This window comes from Leucopleurus acutus (genome assembly GCF_964270905.1).
Source record: "Leucopleurus acutus genome assembly, chromosome: 3".
Taxonomy (NCBI): domain Eukaryota; kingdom Metazoa; phylum Chordata; class Mammalia; order Artiodactyla; family Delphinidae; genus Leucopleurus; species Leucopleurus acutus.
In genome coordinates, this window is record NC_139145.1 from 11,482,682 (window position 1) to 11,502,031 (window position 19,350).

At 54.6% G+C, this 19,350-nt stretch overlaps 1 protein-coding gene across 7 annotated transcripts in view; it reads right to left on the reverse strand.

Moving 5' to 3' along the window:
* The window catches only part of CRTC1 (CREB regulated transcription coactivator 1), a gene marked incomplete at both ends in the record, with an annotated part of 74,010 nt that extends 54,660 nt beyond the window's left edge, over positions 1 to 19,350 (reverse strand). For all 7 annotated transcript variants that reach the window (XM_082835703.1, XM_082835702.1, XM_082835701.1 and 4 more), the window contains one exon: positions 19,225 to 19,350. In XM_082835703.1, coding sequence (XP_082691829.1) covers positions 19,225 to 19,350 — 126 coding nt within the window. The remainder of the gene's footprint in view (positions 1 to 19,224) is intronic.

The following is a 19,350-nucleotide window of genomic DNA, read 5'->3' on the forward strand; positions in this document are numbered from 1 at the left end:
CCACCTGAGGGAACCGCTCAGCACAGCCCAGGAGCCCTGCCACCCTCACTGGCTCCTGTCTTCACCCTCCAGCTGTCCCAGAAAACCCTGTATGTCTGGCCCAGCCGGCGGGGCTAGTGCCCTCCAGGGAGAGTCCACTAGGCATCGCCTGGGGCCAGCAGGACAGGAGGCCCAAGCAGGCAGTTGGACACACGGGGAGCCAGTCACCTGAGGGTGCTGGAAAGGAGGCTGGCAGGGAAGCCAGCAGGGCCGGGGACGAGCTCTGTGGCTCATGTGCTTACCCACCAGCATAAAGAGGTCCTGGGGCGCTCCAGGTTCCAGGCTGGGTGGAGGCTGAGGATTTCTGAGTGAGAGGGGCTGTGCAGAAAACAAGCAGGAAAGGGGGTCGGGGGTGGGGGAGCAGGTGGCAAAGGAGGTGACACTAGAGCTGGGAAGAGCACTCCAGGCAGGCGGCCCAGTGAGTGCAAAGGCCCTGGGGTCAGAGTGAGCATGACAGGCGGAGGGGGACATGGGGGCAGGCCAGGCCACCCATGAGTGGGCAAGGAGCTAGGGGGAGGAGGGCGCAGAGCCTCGCGGGATCTCACTCTGAGTGTGATGAGAAGCTACGAGAAGAATTAAAGCCAGTGACCTAGGCTGCCTTCCCTCGCACAGAGTTCCCATGCTCGGGGGAGGTGGACAGAGGAGCCAGTGTCGCGCTGGCGATGGGGGAGCAGACGGCCCATCCACGGCAGGCAGGGCACAGGGCAGGTGGAGATTAGGCCCCTGAACTCAGCCACCTTCCAGGACGGGGCCCAATACGACACCTGGACAGATGAGTGGCTGCGCAGGCACAAGGAAAAGCACCCGGGGCAGACGGGACCTGGAGACTCACCTGTCCCGGGGACCAAGCGCTCCCAGGCGGCACCCCTGGGTGCACTTCCAGCTTTCCAGCAGGTCCCAGGAGGGTGTTGACAAGCACACCGGCTCACCCCAATTATCATCCATGACCCCTGGCTGGTCCCCAGGCTCTATCTGTCCCTCTCTCGTGCCCATGCAGGTGCTGGCCAGCCTTCCTCCCAATGTCTCCTTCCTTCCCATCCAGACCCCAAGGCGGGGTCTGCTCCCCTGCTCCAGCGGCTGTGCCCCTCACTGCAGGCTTCCTGCCACCACCCTCAGGATGAAGTCCCACGTTCCCGCAGGAGCGTGAGGCCAGGACAGGCGCTCTCAGGATCCTGTGCCCTTGGTCCCCACCTTCTCACGGGCAACCCCCACCCCGCCACACCAAGCCTCTGCAGCTGCTGTGCCCTCTGCCAGGTGCACCCTCGCCCGCCCCCCCCCCAGGCGAACCTCACTCGGGGCACCACAGGGCCCAACATGGCTCCCCCCATGCCCCATCAGGCACCCTCTGCTCCAGACGCAGCTGTAGCCCTGCACCTCCAAGCACCATGAAGGCTCAGAGCAGGCACTGCTGGTCAGGCCTTTGTCGACCGGGGGTGCCTCTCCAGCCTGGTGCCTGTGGCCACCCTTGCGAGGAAAACCCCCCTCTCTCCCCATTACTTCGCTCCTCTCCCAGCCTCCGCCCTGTGGTCCCCTCCCAGCTCCGTCCAACACGGCTCTCTTAAGGACTCAGCCCTCTGCTTCTCACGTGTCACCCCTTCTAGGGCAGCCCCGGATGCCAAGTCAGCCAGCAACTCCAGTGTGCCACCTGGCCCTGCGCTTGGAACGCTCTCCATCATGCTCACAGGAGCCTCCTCCATCTCAGCAGCCCCTCACGAGGCTCTTGACCGCCCAAGTCCTCCACTCCACACCCCCGCTCCTCGTGGCCCTGGCAGATGACACCATGATCTTCCCCACGCGGCAGCCAGAAACCCGGGGGTGGCCCCGTTCTTCCCTCGGGCCTCCCCGCCGTGGCCGGCCTGACGGTCACCTTTCCTCCAACAGCTCCTGAGCCCCACAGATTCCCCTCGCCCCAGATTCCCTCGCCCCACAGTCGTGCCCCAGACAAACCCCTGCCAGGTCTCTGTGCCTCAGGATATGCTGTTCCTTCTCCTCTGTCGCTCCCTACCCACCTCCTGTCCCACCACAGAGCTCTCCACCTCCAGGCAGCCCTCCCAGCTTGGCCCCACCCTCCAGTAACCTCTTCTCCCCTCTAAGTCAGTAGCTCCTCAGGGCAGTCAGCAGATGTGATTCCCTCCACAGGGCACCAACTGTGTGAAGGTACAGTCCTAAGGGTTGTTCATACACTGAGATGGTTAACCCGCTCTACAGAACATCTTAGGAGCAGTGATGGGAAAACTGACAGGGGCCAGTTATGTGTTTTCCCAGGGTCACACAGCTGGCAGGAGAGGAGCAGAACTTCATACTGTTAGGATGGCAACAATACCCGAAGCAACCTACAGAGACAATGCAATCCCTAGCAAAATCCCAACAACAGGGGCTTCCATGGCAGTCCAGTGGCTAAGACCCTGCGCTCCCACTGCAGGGGGCACAGGTTTCGATCCCTGGTTGGGGTAAGATCCTGCATGCCGCACAGCGTGGCCAAAAAAAAAAAAAATTCCAACATTTTTGGCAGAAATAGAAAAATCCACTGTAAAGTTCATATGGAATCTCAAGGGACCCCAAAGAGCCAAGACCATCTTTAAAAAGAAGAACAAAGTTGGAGGACTCATGCTTCCCGATCTCTAAACTTACCACAAAACCACAGCAAACAAGACAGTGTGGTATTGACATAAAGACATATAACACCAACGGAATAGAATACAGAGCCCAGAAATAAACCCTCACATATATGGTCAAATGATTTTTGACAAGGGTGCCAAGACCATTCAAAAAGGAAAGGACACTCTTTTCAACAAATGGTGCTGGGAAAACTGGATCTCCACATGCAAAAGACTGAGGCTAAACCAATACCTTATACCATATATAGAAATTAACTCAACACGGATCCAGACCTAAAGCTAAAACTATAAAACTTTAACTATGTAACTAAAATTATAGAAGCTCAGAAGAAAACAGAGGAAAAACTTCAAAACACTAGATTTGGCAATGACTTCTTGGCTGTGACACCAAAAAGACAGTCAACAAAAGAAAAATATATATAAATTGGGCTTTGTCAAAATTGAAAACATTTGTGTATCAAAGGACACCATCAACAGAGTGAAAAGGCCCCATTCCCATGGAACGTGAGAAAATATTTGCAAATCATGTATCTGATAAGGGATTAACATCCAGAATATATATGGAACTCCTAAACCTCAACAGCAAAAAACAACTCAATTCAAAAATGGGCAAAGTGGGCTTCCCTGGTGGCACAGTGGTTGAGAGTCCACCTGCCGATGCAGGGGACACGGGTTCGTGCCCCGGTCCAGGAAGATCCCACATGCCGCGGAGTGGCTCGGCCCGTGAGCCATGGCTGCTGAGCCTGCGCGTCCGGAGCCTATGCTCCGCAAAGGGAGAGGCCACAACAGTGAGAGGCCCGCGTACCACAAGAAAAAAAAAAAAAATGGGCAAAGTAACACAAAAATACTAATTAGAAAAGATATACGCACCCTTATGTTCATTTCCACACTATTTACAACAGCCAAGATATGGGAACAAACTAAGTGCCCATTGATGGATGAGTGGATAAAGAAAATGTTTTATACATATGTATTTATACATACACACACACACACACACACACACACACACACAGTACAACTCAACCATAAAAAAAGAACGAAGTCCTGCCATTTGAGACAACATAAATGGATATGAGAGTGTTATGCTATGTCAAAGAAGTCAGATGGAAAAAAACAAATACCATATGATTTCACTCATATGTGGAATCTAAAAAAAAAAAAAAGAAGAACAAACAAAATAAAATAAAAACTCATCGATACAGAGAATAGATTAGTGGTTACCAGAGGGAAAAGGGGTTGGGGGTGGACAAAATGGGTGAAGGGGTCAACTGTATGGTGATGCGTGGTAACTAGACTTGTGTTGGTGATCACTCTGCAGTGTACACAGATGTTGAACTACAATGCTGTATGCGTGAAACTTACATTTAAAAAAAAATAAAATGGGCAAAGGACCCAAATAGATATCTCTCCAAAGAAAATATACAAATGGCCAACATGTGCATGAAAAGATGTTCAACATCACTAATCATTAGGGAAATGCAAATCAAAACCACAATGAGATACCACCTCACATCCACAAGGATGGCTATAATCAAAAAGCCATAAAATAAAAAGTACTGGTGAGGATGTGAAAAAATTGGAACCTTTGTGCACTGTTGGCGGGAATGTGCAGCCGCTGTGGAAAACAGTGCGGAGGTTCCTCAAAAAATTAAACACAGGATGGCCACATGATTCAGCAATCCCACTTTTGGGTATACACACCCCCAAAACATGGCAGCAGGGATTCGAACAGATATTTGTACAGCCATGTTCAGACCAGCATTATTCACAACGGCCAAAAGGTGGAAGCAACCCAAGTGTCCAATAAATGGGTAAACAAATGTGGTCCATCCATACAATGAAATATTATTCAAGCTTAAAAAGGAAGGAAATTCTGACATATGCTACACCACAGACAAACCTGGAGGACATTATGCTAAGTGAAATAAGCTAGTCACAAAAGGACAAATATTATGAGTCAGTCCATTTACACGAGGTCCCTAGAGTAGTCAAATTCATAGAGACAGAAGGTGTTTAATATGGGAACAGAGTTTCGGTTTTGCAAGATGAAAAGAGTTCCAGAGATGGATGGTGGGGACGGTAGCACCACAATGTGAATGTACTTAATGCCCCCGAACTTAAAAATCGTTAAGATGGTGAACCATTACGTATATTTTCCCACTTTATTTATTTACTTATTTGGCCACGTCACGCGACTTGCGGGATCCTAGTTCCCTGACCAAGGATCAAACCCGGGCCCGGGCAGTGAAAGTGCTGAGTCCTAACCACTGGACCACCAGGAAATTCCCTCCCACAATTTTTAAAAAGGAAAAATACAAAAAGAAAATTAGCATTTCACTCCTATGGAATTCCTGCCCAAAACACACCACCGTAACGCAATGGCAAGAAGCCAGACAAACCTCCCTGAATGACATTCCACAAAAAGACTGAGCAGTTCTCTTCAAGAGGTGAAGGTCATGGACACTGAGGAAACCCTGAGCATCATGGATTGGAGGAGACTGAGGTGACCCAACGACTAAATGCAACGTGGGAGCCTGGACAGAACCTAGGCCCAAAAAAGGTCACTGAGGGACATCTGGGGAAATCCAAACGCAGACTGGAGTCTAGCTGATAGACCTGTGACAATGCTGCTGTCCTGGTCCTGTGACGCCGTTCATGGTGAGGGGCTATGGAAACTGTACTGTCTTTGCAACTTTTCACTAAATCTAAAACTCTCTCAAAAGAAAAAGTGAAAAGAAATGAATATCCCTCCCCCCAATAAAACTGAACAGACAATTCCTAAACTGTTTCTTGGCACCTGTCACATGTCAAGCCAGGGCACATGGGTGCAAAGTGTAAGACCCTGCCCCATGGGGCACCCTGATGCCCCCCGGCACGAGGCTAAGCGCTTAGGGTGGGCACGTCATCTAATCTGTACAACTCTACACATGGAAAAACTGAGGCACAAGAGGAGGAGTCATTTGGGGGAAGCCGGCAGAGGCAGGGCTTTGAGCCCCAATAATAGCCACTTAGACTTGCAGGGTGGGGGTGTCGCCATGGGGAGGGCTCTTGGGCACAAGTGACTCCCAGAAGGCCCCTGCTACTGACCCTCAGGGCTCTTCCCTCTGCATCTGTTGAGCCAGCAGGGATGAAATTAGCATCTCCTTGGCACCTTGGCTGCTGGGCCCATAAATCACTCCTGAGGCTGTGCATTGATTCTGTGATGGTTTAATGAGCCGCTCCCATCCTAATTACAGCTATCAAAGCCCTCCTGCTTGGGAGGACAGAAGGGATCAAGACAGCACAATGCTCACGGGTACAAAAGGATCCATGGAGGAGGGCCGCAGGAGTTTGTCTCTTCTGAACTTGATCACTGAACTTGATCTCAATGTGAGAGAGGCTCTTTAGCCGGCAGGGCATGGACACAGCAGCCCCCTGGACGTTCCGGCAGGGAGGACAGATCTCGGTCTTTGTGGGGCATGCTCCACCCACCCCCCACCCCGGTGTCCCCAGCCCGAGGACTGGCCAGCCCTGCAGAGCCAGCCCTGGGCACTCTGCCTGGCTGGGCTGACACTTCCTCCCTGAGATTTCCAGGCGAATGACCAGCTGGCATGCACCCACCCACCCTCCGCGCCCAGGTGAGCTGTTGTCAGATGCACGGAGGAAAAGGGAAGTGCTTTGGGTTTTCTGTTTTCAATCCTCATCAAAGTTTTGAGACATAAACAATTTCTTTCATTACTGAAAAAAAAAAAGTGTGGCAGGGTATGTCCCTGCAACCCCAGCTGGCAGGGAAGGGCACACCTCAAAAGCTCTCACAGGGCTTCTCCCATCATGAGCGTCCTTGCGGGAGCAGGGCAACTCAGGAGGGACCACCGAGCTCCCAGGCTGGATCCAGGAACAGAGGCTCAAATGCTCAGCAGCCAACAAGGGAAAAGATCTGTCCTTCACAGCAGAGACTGACCCCTCTGGATAGAATGCCGTGCCCCGGCTTTGGGGTGAAACCCCCGTGACCAGTGGGGTGTCAGGATGGGACCACCTGACAGAGAAGGAAGTTCACATAGGAAATTAGGACTCAAGGTCTCTTCTCTGCTGCAGAAATGCCTTTCCTCATTATGGGGGCCACCAGAGCATAAAGTGAAAGCTATTTAATATAAACCTCCCCCATCCCCACCCTGGGGAATCAGATTCCCGATTCTTGGGTGAAAGAACTTCTGCCAAGTCAGCAAGTCCTGGTCTGTAAGGAGTCAGCGTTCATTCCCTCAGCACCCACCACCCCTTGGGGATGCCTGCCCTGGTTCCCTCCCAGGGGACTATCCACCCCAGACCCCTGCATCCCCTGCCCTCACTCTCCCCAGGCCTGTGCCCATATGGTGGCTGGAGGGATCTTTGCTAAACCTACATCGCACATCACTGCCCTGCTCATAACCTTTCTGGAGCACCCCACCACCCCAGAATCGGACTCTGACCCCTCACGGGGGCCCATGACACATCACCCACGGAGTTCGGCCGGGCCAGGCTCTCCCCAACAACAGGCCTCACATCTCCCAATCCCATGGCTCACCCTTGTGCCTCGGGGCTCAGCCCAAACGCCACCTCCACCAAAGGGCCCCCCTACTCCCATCCCATTTCACTCTCTCAGAGCCATGACTTTGGGGCCAGGGACCAGCTGGCTGCTGGCATGGTTTCCCCACTTGTTCTGCAAGGTATCCCCAGGGCCCAGCACAAAGTAGGTGCTCAATAAATACTGACTGAAGGACTAGACTTTCCAGTCCAAACCCTGGCCACTGCAGGGAGACCTCATTGCGTGGTCCGGTGCTTCCTACGTTCCCCAGCCCAGGGTACCTGCAGGGCCGAACAGGCACCACGCTGCCCCAGGCCCGCCCTCCAGAGCCCACAGGGGTCTGCCAGTCCACTCCAAACCCCTGTATAGTCAATACAAACTCCAAGTTTCTCCCTAAAACTGTTCAGAAAACTGTAGCTCTGGGAAGATCCTACTACCCACCTGGCTCTGTAGCCGCTTGGCACCCGGTACACATTCCCAGATGGAAAACGGGACCCCACGCCAATTCCCACTACTTAAGGGGAGAAGCCTGACTGTGTGGTGGGAGACTGGCCCTTTTAGAGGACACTTGCACCCAGAAGATTCTAAAATGAACTAGAGATAGGCCTGCCCTCAGGGGGGTCACAGTCCAGTATCTGCTTAGTGCCTGTTGAAAACCCACTCTGTGCCTGCTGACTGTCTGCTGTGCCCACTCCATGCCTGCTGCCAAGCGCCTGCTGGGCACCTGCTGGGTACACCCTGTGTGCCTGCTGAATGCTTGCTGTGCACCCACCGATGGTTCACTCTGCGTCTGCTGAGCACCTGCTGGGTATACCGGGTACCTGCTGAATGCCTGCCGTTTGCCCGCCCAGTGCCGCTGAGTACCGCCGTGCGTTCACTGTGCGCACGCCTCCAGAATCCTAGCAGCGGCAAGCACGCATCTACGTGCGAGCCCCATTCCGGACACGCTACCTGGGTTAACCCGTCTATGTCTCACCACAAGCCTGTGAGGCAGACACCACTGTGACCCCCGCTTCACCGAGAGGGAGAAGAGCCCAGAGGGGACTCCCAGGTTTAAACTCACTCAGGAGGAAGCAGGGAGAAGCCCAGCAGCAGGGTCCCAAGCTGGGTACCAGGTGCTACAGGACCCCCTCACCCCAAGCACTTTCTCCCCTCCACGCCCATCTGAGAACCCTGAGGAGGAAGCCCCGGCCGCGCCTCATTTCCATCTGGCAAATAATAAATATTGACTCTCTCTGAATCCTTGGCCCGAGAGGCAAGCAGTGGCTTCCTTGTTTGCGCACCTGGACCCCCAGCCAGCCAGCGGCACCAGAGCCACCCCTGGCCAGGGCAGGGCACACCCACCTCTGCTCTGGGGTAGGGCTGGACATGGTGGAGGGAGGGAGGTGAGGAGAGGGGGTCGGAGACGCCCCAGCCAGAAATGGGGGGCTAATTCATCCTACAAGCTCCAAGATGAGGTGAGACTCTCCCATCCCCACCCCTTTCTCACTGGTTCCCCCACCTCACTCTCCTTCCTGCTCACCTCTGAGTAAACCCTGTCATTATTACCTCTGAAATGTCCCAAATCGGCCTTCCCTCTGTCCTCATCGTGGCAGAGCCCAAGGTGCTACAGTCCCCTCCCTGCTGCAGGGGGTTCAGAGACAGACACGCAGGTGGGGCAGGCACAGGGAGGAATACAATGAACACCTGATTTGCAAAACACCAGGGATGACCGCCACGGTCACCAACAGATGTATATGAATCGAAGCTCAGCCTCCAACAGGGGCCCTTATGGCTGCATTAAGAAAAATGTGGGCCCCAGATTCAGACACAGGGTCGATCCCAGCACCTCCACACACAGCAAACCACCTGACCTGTCACGCCTTGGTCTCTCATCTGTGCACCAGGGGAAGCAACAGGCTCTTTCTTGGGGTGACCGCCACCACTTGCTGGGTGTAGGCACCTGGGCTCTAGCAAGCATGGCCCCTGCCACTCCCGCACCTTCGCGTCACTCACGTCACCGTCCTGCTGGAACCTTCCATGACACCCCATGGCCCACAAACAGGGCCTGGCCTAGGGCCCTCCATCACCCGCCCCGCCTCCCTCCCCAGCCCTCTGCTCGCGCAGTCTATGCTCCTCAAGCCCTTCCCTCCAAGCACAGGGTTCCAGCAGCCTGGAAGGCTCTGCCCCACCCCGACCGGCTGGCCAACTCCCAGAGCCGCATGAGACAGGGGAAAACGTGTGGTGACCTGGGTCTGTCCAAAGGGGTCAAATCCCAGCTCTCCCACCTCGAATGTTCTGTGACATTTGCTCTCTGAGCCGTGGTTTCCCCCTCAGTAAACCCGGGAGGATGCCGTCAGCTGCCTGGGGTGTTGATATGTCGCCAGGCTCAAGGTCTGCACCTCAAGGAACCGGGGGCCTCTACCGACCCCTTCTCGCCCGCACAATCCTGGCACGCGGGGGAGCACAGGAGCAGGGCTTCCCAGCCTCGGCACCCACCGGCATCAGGGGCCTCGTGCACACTGCAGGGTGTGGAGCAGCACCCGCTGGTCTCCGTTCACCAGATGCCAGGAACACCCACCGCCCCAAGTCATGACAACCCAAGATGTCCCCAGACGTTGCCAAATGCCCGCAGAGGCAGAACCAGCCGGGGTGAGCACCCTGGAGCACCCATTTTTAACACTTCCCCACCACTGCACTCGGGCCGGTCTCTCCCCAGGCCAGACCCCACCCCTGACATCCGCATGGCATTTTCCAGAGGGTCCCTGTTTAAAAAGAAATCCCCAGCACCAAGGACTCTGAATCCCAACCCCTGAGGCGCCAGAACCCTGTCTCACGGAACAGCACAGAAGGCAGCCTGTACCACTGAGCTGAAACCAGAAGCTCCCGGAGCCGAGAGCGGCAGAGGAGGCCCAGCACTCAGCCTTCGGGACGCCCGCAACGGCCCAATTCTGACCCAGAGTAACCTAAGTGACCCCGAGCGGGACCAGAAGGCCCACTGCATGGACAAGAGTCACCTGGCACTCTGCCCCCGAGCCAGCCTTGGGGACAGTGACAGCAGAACCCTCCCTGGTGGTACGGACCGACAATTACCACCAGGCCACCAACCAAGGGCCAGACAGCCCACTTACCCCTCTGACGGAGGCCAACCCTATCCCTCCACCTGGCACAGCCCTGGTGACCCCGGTGTCCGGGCCTCCCAGCAAGGCCCACATGGCAGGGTCCTCAGATCCCCACTCAGAACTCAGGTCCCCACCCAGACCTCTAGAAGCAGGATCTTGGGGGAGCCCAGAGTCTGCATCCTTTAGTTCCAAGGTGGTTCAGAGACCCCCAAGAGTGACAGAACCACTGCCCACCATCCTCCCAACCTTCCTTGTTGCTCTTGGTCAGTGGGGCTCAAACTGTGGGTGACAGCCATTGGCCCAGGGCCAGCAAACTCCTGTAAAGAGCCAGATGGTAGATATCTCCACCTCTTTAAGCCATCAGGTCTCTGTGGCAACGACTCAACTGCCACAGACAAGGCATGAATGAATGGGCGTGGCTGTGTTCTAATAAAACTTTATTTACAAAAAAACAGGTGTAGCTGGCTGAGCCCTGGATTACTGGGTTATGAAACCAATTCAGTGGGTCCCTGGCATTTTATAATAAACAGAAGGGAACCAATTATATCAACATTGCACACACACGGGGAGGGCTGGACTCCTTGGAGAAAACTGTTTCAATTGTATGTCTGCTGGTGGCTGCTGTTATGACACGAAACACAAATTTCTAACAGTGGGTCACAGTCAAGGAAATGAGAAGGCGGCCTCGGAACTAAGCCCTCAGCTTCCATGCCTGTCCCTCAGCCAGTGACACCCTCCCCTCACCCAGCCACAGACCCCTCTGGTTCCACACCTACTGCAGGTCCAGCAAGCCCTCCTGGATTCCCCGGAGCAGGTGGGCCCCAGCACCGCACACCCAGAGCACCGGCCACCACCTGGTGAATCAATATGCCCGGCGATTCCACTCCCGGGCATGTGCCCACAAGGTGAAAACAGGGGCTTGTGCAAATACTTGCACACACATGTTCACAGCAGCACCATTCATGACAGTGAGAAAGTGGAAACAGGCCATATACCCATCAACAGGTAACAGATAAACTAAATGTGGTCCATCCGCACAACGGAATATTATTTGGCCACAGAAAGGAATGACACTCTGACACATGCTACGAAGTGGATGAACCTCACAAACATCATGCTGAGTGAAAGAAGCCAAACACAAAAGGCCACATGTTGTATGGACCTGTTTACATGAAATGTCCAGACACGCCAATCCACAGAGACAGAAAGTAGATTAGTGGTTGCCAGGAGATGGGGGAGGGGAGGATAGGGAGTGACTGCTAATGGGGACGGGATCTCCTTCTGGGGTGATGGGAATGTTCTGGAACTAGACCGAGGTGATGGTTGCACAACATTGTGAATGTGCTAAATGCCACCGGAATGTGTATTAAAATGGTTCATTTTATGTGAATTTCACGTCAATTTTTTAAGGCTTTTTTTTTTTCAAAAAAAGGTCACTCCGCATGGTTCCCGGGCTGGCCATGAGCTTCAGGAGGGTTCTCTACACAGGAGCCCGGGCTGGCAGGGCCACTCAGCAGTCCCCTGTGGGAACAGAACCAGGGCTCTCCAAGAAAGCCTCCTTCCAAATGACAACTGGACCAATGAACCCAGAAGCGTGTCCCGTGCCAGCCACAGAGACTTCGGCACCCAGCCTGATCTAGACCATGGCTTTTATGGGAAAAGCGCCATGGGCACCGCACAAAGGTGTGTGTGATGGTGTCCCAAGGCTGCCGCCTCCAAGACGAGGACAATTAGTGACAGGAAATATGGAGCCCAGGGTCTAAGTCATGGGAGAAACAGGGGCGTGGCTGGAGAAACTGAGTCACGTTTCGGAAAAACCAAGGCCCACATGGGGCCAAGCAGGCTCTGGCGAGCTACTGAAGGTTCTAGTTTGTGTTCTTACTTCCTTGTTTCGGACACAGCGCGTGTGCTCATCCCAGAGCTACACGTCAGTTCTGCCTCTTCCCGGCTGGGATGCAGCACTGGGCCTCAGCTTCCCCATGGGCACAATGGCAAAGACGACCCTCCTCTCCGGTAGGAGGGGCTGAGCCACAAGAATGGGGTTGAGTGAAAGCCACACGGTGCCCAGCAGGGGGCAGGACCCGAGAGTGCAAAGGACAGACTTTACCACTGACCACACTCTTGGTCAGCTCCTGACAAGATGCCCCCTCCTGCCCCAGGGCCTTTGCTCTAGCTGGTGTTTCTCAGGCTTGTTCACCATCACCACCAGGCCCAGTACAGAGCGAGAATCCCCAGTTCCTGACAATGGGTGTGTGACGGATCCACTCAAGGCCTCGAGGGGAACATGACCTGCCAGAGAAGGACGCGTGTGCACATCTGCAGACAACCCTCAGGCCCACCGCCCCGAAGCGGGTTCCGCACGGTACCTGGACTCCGCGGGCTCTGTCTCAGCCCAGGAGAGTGTCCGCCAAATGACCGCCAAAGGCGGGGGGGGTGCATAAAACAACACGAATTCATTTCTGCACAGCTCGGGAGGCCAGACATCCAAAATCGAGGTGTCGGCAGGGCCACATTCCCTCTGGAGGCCCTAGGGGAGGACCCTCCCTTGCCTCTTCCAGCTTCTGGGGGCTCCACGCATCCCTGGCTCGTGGCTGCAACACTCCAAGCTCTGCCTCCGTCATACATGGCCTCTCATACGTGAGTCCGGGTCTTCTCTTTTCGTGAGGACGCCAGTCATCTGACCACCCTAAATCCAGGACAACCTCATCCTGAGATCCTTACCCTACTCACAGCTGCAGAGACCTTTTTTTCCAAATAAGGTCAGTCGCAGGTTCTGGGAGCCAGGATGTGGGCATATCTTCTTAGGGGCCCCCATGCAACCTATTATCGGGTGTGGCAGATCACGAGCTGGAGGGCACTGAGACTGCTGGGGCCTTCTGGAGGTGGGGTGCCGTGTACCTCATCCTCTCAACAGAGCAGCTCGGCGAGTCCTGCGTGCGTGTGTGTGTGTTAAGGCTGCAGATGGCACCAGACACTTGAAGCAGCCGGCACAGAGGCAAATGGTGCCAAAGCCCAGGATGGAGGCCAGGACTGGGGGCGGCCTCCACGCTCAGCTAACCCGAGCCCCCGCTGCACGGTGCCTGCGGCCCAGAGGCCCGTTTTCCAACAGCCTGTGCAGAGCCACCCCCGTCACAGGGTAGGGCCGGGAGAGCACCCTCCTTCAGCGCAGTGAGAGCTGGCAGCCCTGGCTGGGCCACCGTGGACTGCTTTGCACGCGGGCTTTTTCTGGCCCAGGTGCTGCTCCCTGGGATGCTCAGTGATCAGTTACAGGCAGAGCCTCCTGTGCCCTGAGCCCCCGGCAAGTGGGCGACGCGCCCCCATCTCTTCCCCTCACCTCCCACATCCGGTCCACCCACACGTCCAGTCATCTCTGCTGGCAAAATCCACCGCTCCGGCCACTGCCACGGCCACCTCCCTGCTCAAGCCACCTTCTCCATTCCCCAACCGGGATGCTACAGCGGCCTCGCACCATCTGCCTGCTTCCCTTCTCACCCCCTTGCCCACTCAGCTCACAGCCATCTTTGTAAGACACGAAGCATCCTTGAATGATTACATGGAGAGTTACCATTTGAGAGTGACCAGCAACTCCACTCCTCGGCATATACACCCAGGGGAAAGGAAGACCCGCATCCACACAAGTCCGCAGCAGCACTAGTCACAGTAGCCAAAAAGGTGGAAACATCCCGAGTGTCCACGGATGAACAAATGGATACGCGAAATGCAGTGTATCCACGCCACGGAGTATTATTCAGCCTTAAAGAGTAATGAAGTAATGGACAGTGGTGGCTACACGACACTGTAAACGTACTTAATACCACTGATCTGTACACTTATCAATGGTTAAGATGGTAAATTAGGGACTTCCCTGGTGGTCCAGTGGGTAAGACTCTGAGCTCCCAATACAGGGGGCCTGGGTTTGATCCCTGGTCAGGGAACTAGATCCCGCATGCCGCAACTAAGAAGTCCGCACGCTGCAACTAAAGATCCCACATGTCGCAACGAAGATCCTGAGCGCCTCATCTAAGACCCGGCACAGCCAAAATAAATAAAATAAATACATAAATGTTAAAAAAAAAGATGGTAAACTGTATGTTTTGTATATTTTACCACAATTCTTAATAAAGAAAGGAAGGACTGATACACCCTACAATATGCATGAACCTCGGAAACATCACGCTGAGCAAAAAAAGTCAGACATAAAAAGCTACGTGTTATATGATTCCATTTATATGAAATGTCCAGAACAGGCAAATCCACAGAGACAGAAAGTAGATGAGTGGTTGCCAGGAGTGTGGGAGGGGGAATGGGGAGTGACTGCTAAGGGGACGGGGTTTCCTTCTGGGGTGATGGAAATGTTCTAAAATTGGTGATGGTTGCACAACTCTGTGAATATGCTAAAAACCACTGGATGGTACACTTTATTTATTTTTTTGGCCGTGCCGCGCGGCTTGAGGGATCTTAGTTCCCCGACCAGGGATTGAACCTGTGCCCCCTGCAGTGGAAACTCGGAGTCTTAACCACTGGACCACCAGGGAAGTCCCTAGATGGTACACTTTTCTTTTTTTTTTTTTTGGCTGCGTTGGGTCTTCGTTGCTGCATGCAGGCTTTCTCTCTAGTTGGGGTGAGTGGAGGCTACTCTTCACTGAGGTGCGCTGGCTTCTCTTGGTGCGGAGCACGGGCTCTAGGCACACGGGCTTCACTAGTTGCGGTGTGTGGGCTCAGTAGTTGTGGCGCGTGGGCTCAGTAGTTGTGGCTCGCGGGCTCTAGAGTGCGTGCTCAGTAGTTGTGGCGCACGGGCTTAGTTGCTCCGCGGCACGTGGGATCTTCCTGGGGCCAGGGCTGTCCCCTACATTGGCAGGCAGATTCTTAACCACTGTGCCACCAGGCAAGTCCCAATACACTTTAAATGAGTGGTTTGAATGTATTGGGAATGATATCTCAATAAAGCTATTACAAAAACAAGCAAAGGATCAGGCCACTGACCATCACAGACCCTCCCAGGGCCCCTCCCTCAGGGGCCAGCCGTATCTCTCCTCTCTCTCTCTCAATATGCCAGCCTCAACCTCGCCAAGCCCTTCCCACCTCGGGGCCTCTGCACCTGCCTCCCTCACAAGGGACACCCTTCCCCAGCATGGGGTGGGGGTGGGGGGCGTGGGGGCCTCTGTCTCACTGTCCAGGTGCCAGCCTCCCGCCCTAGCCAGTCCCAGCACATTGCTTTGCTTCTTCTCTCTGAGAGCATCGGCCTCATTTACCTGTAGCAATTCTCTCCTGTCTCCACTAAAACCATGCCGGCTCCCCAAGAGCATGGCCCTCACATGCCTCATATGCTGCTGGCTCCCCAGTACCTAATACAGTCCCTGGGACGTGCTGGGCAAATAAAAATGTCATTTTGTGGAATAAGCAAGCTACCCTTGCTCACAGATCAGGATTCTGAGACCCAGAGAGGTTAAGAAACCTGCCCGAAGTCACACAGCAGAGCACCACAGCCCTCTCTGCACATCAGGCTGCCCAAGTCTGAGGACGAGAAAGGAGCATTCGTGCACTCACCTCTCTACCCTGCGACCCAAAAGTGGACGTCGCACCCCATCCGCCACCCGAACTAGCCCTTGGGGTACCTGCCCCTGGGTGAAGTGACAGCATGGATCTACTCATCAGGCTCAACACCTGCTGACCGGCCTTTCACAAGGGAAGGCACTGCGGGTGCACCCATCACGACCGAGGGCCGTGCACAGACACACATCGACACGAGTGTCCCCGCTCGCTCCGGGAGTGGGCGTGCTGACCTGTGGAATTCCCCCTGAGAAGAGCAGGTACCAACTGGGCCACGTCCCACCTGTTCTCAGGTGAAACGCTTGTGTCTACCGCAGGCGGAGGCAGCGCAGAAGGCTGCAGCCATGGGAGGGTGAGCAGGAGGAGACGCTGCATCAGGCGGGTTCACTCACCTGCACCAGACACTGTTGATGTACCACGTGCCATGTGCAATAGCCGGAAAAGGCTGGGAAAGAGCTTGCCCATCCTGGTCTCAGGTGCAGGCAAAGCCACCAGCCTGCCCACAGTGGCACAGCCGTATTGGTGGGTGCGGAGTTTTGAACTATCTGCCTGGGTGCAAAGCTCGCACCCCTGCCCACACAGCGTTTCCTTCAAACTGCAGGTATCTCGGCCTTGACACTGCTGACACCTGGGGCCGGATCACTGTCTATGGTGGGAGCCGTCTATGCATCGTGGGGTGCATCCCTGCTCTCTACTCACTAGATGCCAGTAGCAGCCCTTCCCCTAGTCAAGACAACCAAAAATGTCATTGCCAAATGTCCCCTGAGGACAGAATCACCCCCAATAGAGAACACTGCTCTGTCTGTAAAAATCTAGTATAAGTGCACCTCCGCCCAGGGCCCAAGCCCACCCTACCTCCCCAACTCCCGAAGTAAAGGAAGGCAACAGGGCGAGGGAGGAAAGAGATGGGAAACGGTTACCAGGGGCCGAGAGAACTGCTGTCTGCGAATCTTAAAAATCTTTTCTACATCCATCAACCAATGAATGGATAAACAAATGTGGTCCAGCCATACAAAGGAATACTACTCAGCCATAAAAAGGAAAGAAGCTTCCTGATACACGCTACAATGTAGATGAACCTTGAAAACATTAGGCTGAGCGAAAGAAGCCAGACACAAAAGGCCACATCTTGTATGAGTCCATTTATATGACACGTCCAGAACAGGTAAATCCATAAAGACAGAAAACTTGGTGGCTGCCAGGGGCTGGGGGGAGGGGCAGATGAGAAGTGATTGCTAATGGGTGTGGAGTTTCTTTGAGGAATGATGAAAACATTCTGGAATTAGACAGTGGTGATGGTTGCACAACTCTGTAAATGTACTAAAAACCACTGAATTGTACACTTTAAACAAGTGAATTATATGGTACTATCTCAATAAAGTTGATATTTTAAAGATATCTTTTCAACAACAACTCAAAAACAAACAAACAAAAAGACACCAATAATTCATTTCCAACCCTAAAGCAGAAACCAGGCCTTGGATCATGAAGAACTGTCAAGAACCAGTGTGACCCCTTCTTCTTGTCACACCACATACATTTGACACCTACTGCATGCTAGCACACACTACATGCTGCAGACAATCAATAAAGTTGATATTTTAAAGATATCTTTTCAACAACAACTCAAAAACAAACAAACAAAAAGACACCAATAATTCCTTTCCAACCCTAAAGCAGAAACCAGGCCTTGGATCATGAAGAACTGTCAAGAACCAGTGTGACCCCTTCTTCTTGTCACACCACATACATTTGACACCTACTGCATGCTAGCACACACTACATGCTGCAGACAAGATGAAGTGGACACTCCTGCACTCAGAAGCCCTGACGTATGGGCGACACTCAAGCTGCGTGCTTTCATTCATTCATTCATTCACCAACCACATCCTGAGCGAGGCCGCAAGCGGCTGGAGCAGGGACAAGCAGCACCTGGCCGACAGTGAGCACCGGACTGATACAGCTGAACAAATGCACGGAAATGAAGACACACATTCTAGTCTTAAGGTCATCATCTCAAAGAGAAACAAGCAACTAATTAAAAAGTAACGTCACCCCAAGAGCCCACCTGAGGAATCAGAAACTGAGGCTCACGGCATGGAGGTAGGTCTGCCTAGGCCAGTCAGATCGGACGCCAAATCCAGAAACCAGCGGGGTGGGTGTCTGCAGCTCCCACTCAACCCCTCCCCAAGGCCCCAGGGTACAGCACAGGGGTCCCATCGCTCTGCAGGATCGAAGCAGAGATTTACTGCCACCTGTGCAAAGCATGCTCCCCTCCCTGACCCACGAGGAAGGGTTTGCTAGACACACTCCACAAGGGAGGATACCGAGACCCAAGGAGCTTGGCACCTCACGGTGGTCGCCAGAGAGCTGGGGCCCAGAAGAAGGGCCAGGACCCCCAACCCCAGCCACAACCAAGCCCCTGCTCCAGGCCTACAGCGGCTTCCCAGATGAGGTTAGCAGGTAACCGGGCCTGCTCCTGCACACCAAAAGCACCCAGCCATCTGAAGAACTGTCCCTCCATCCTGGTCCTGAGGGGCCAGGGGCCATCTGTGGCCAGCTGTACCTTGTCCTAGTGGGAGGAACATCACCTGGTCCCCACCATATGGGCTGCATGGGGAAGGGGCAGCTGTCTGCACTCCAAGTTCCAAGACAGCCCAATCTGCCTTCCTGATCCCGCCCAGGTCCCCACAGCGGAGGCCAGACCTTTCCCTCAGGTATCCAAAAGGGAGATACCTATCCCATCTCAGCTCTGCAAGTGGGGGTACCTGTCCTTCCCCCAACACTCAGGCAGTGAGTGCACAGGTGACAGTGGTGGAGAGACACCTGTCCCTTCAGGTAGCAATGGTGTGGGGGCAGCTGTCCCCCTCAGGTGCCAATGATATAGGAGCACCTATCCCCCTCCCCAGGTAACAGGGCTGCTTGCAAGCAGCACCCCGTTCACACACCTCAGTATCACTGCCCCAGGTAGCAGTGATATAAAGGCACCTATCCCCCTCAGGTAGCAGTGTGGGGACACCTTTCCCCCCTCAGGTACCAATGATGTAATGGCACCTGTTCCCTCCATGTAGCAATGATGTAGAGACCCCTGCCCCTACAGGTAACAATGATGTAAAGACACCTGTCCCCCACTTCAGGTAGCAATGATGCAGGGACACCTTCACCCCTTCAGGTATCGATGATGTGGGGGCACCTGTCCCGCCCACGACGCCCCAGGGCGTGGGGACACCTGTCCCCACGGGCCGAGCCAAGTCCCGCCCCCGCCGCGCGCGCCCCGCCCCCGCCGCGCGCCCCCCACCCCGTGCACGCGCCAGACACGCGCCCCCTGCCTCCCTCTCCGGCCCAGAGGGGTCGGCGCGGGCAGCCCCCTTACCCGCGCGGCCCGCGTCAGGCTCAGGTCCTTCATGACCTCCTCGAAAGCCGCCGTCTCCTCCGCTTGCTTCTGGTTGTGCAGGGCGATCTTCTCGCTGAATTTCCGCGGATTGTTCGAAGTCGCCAT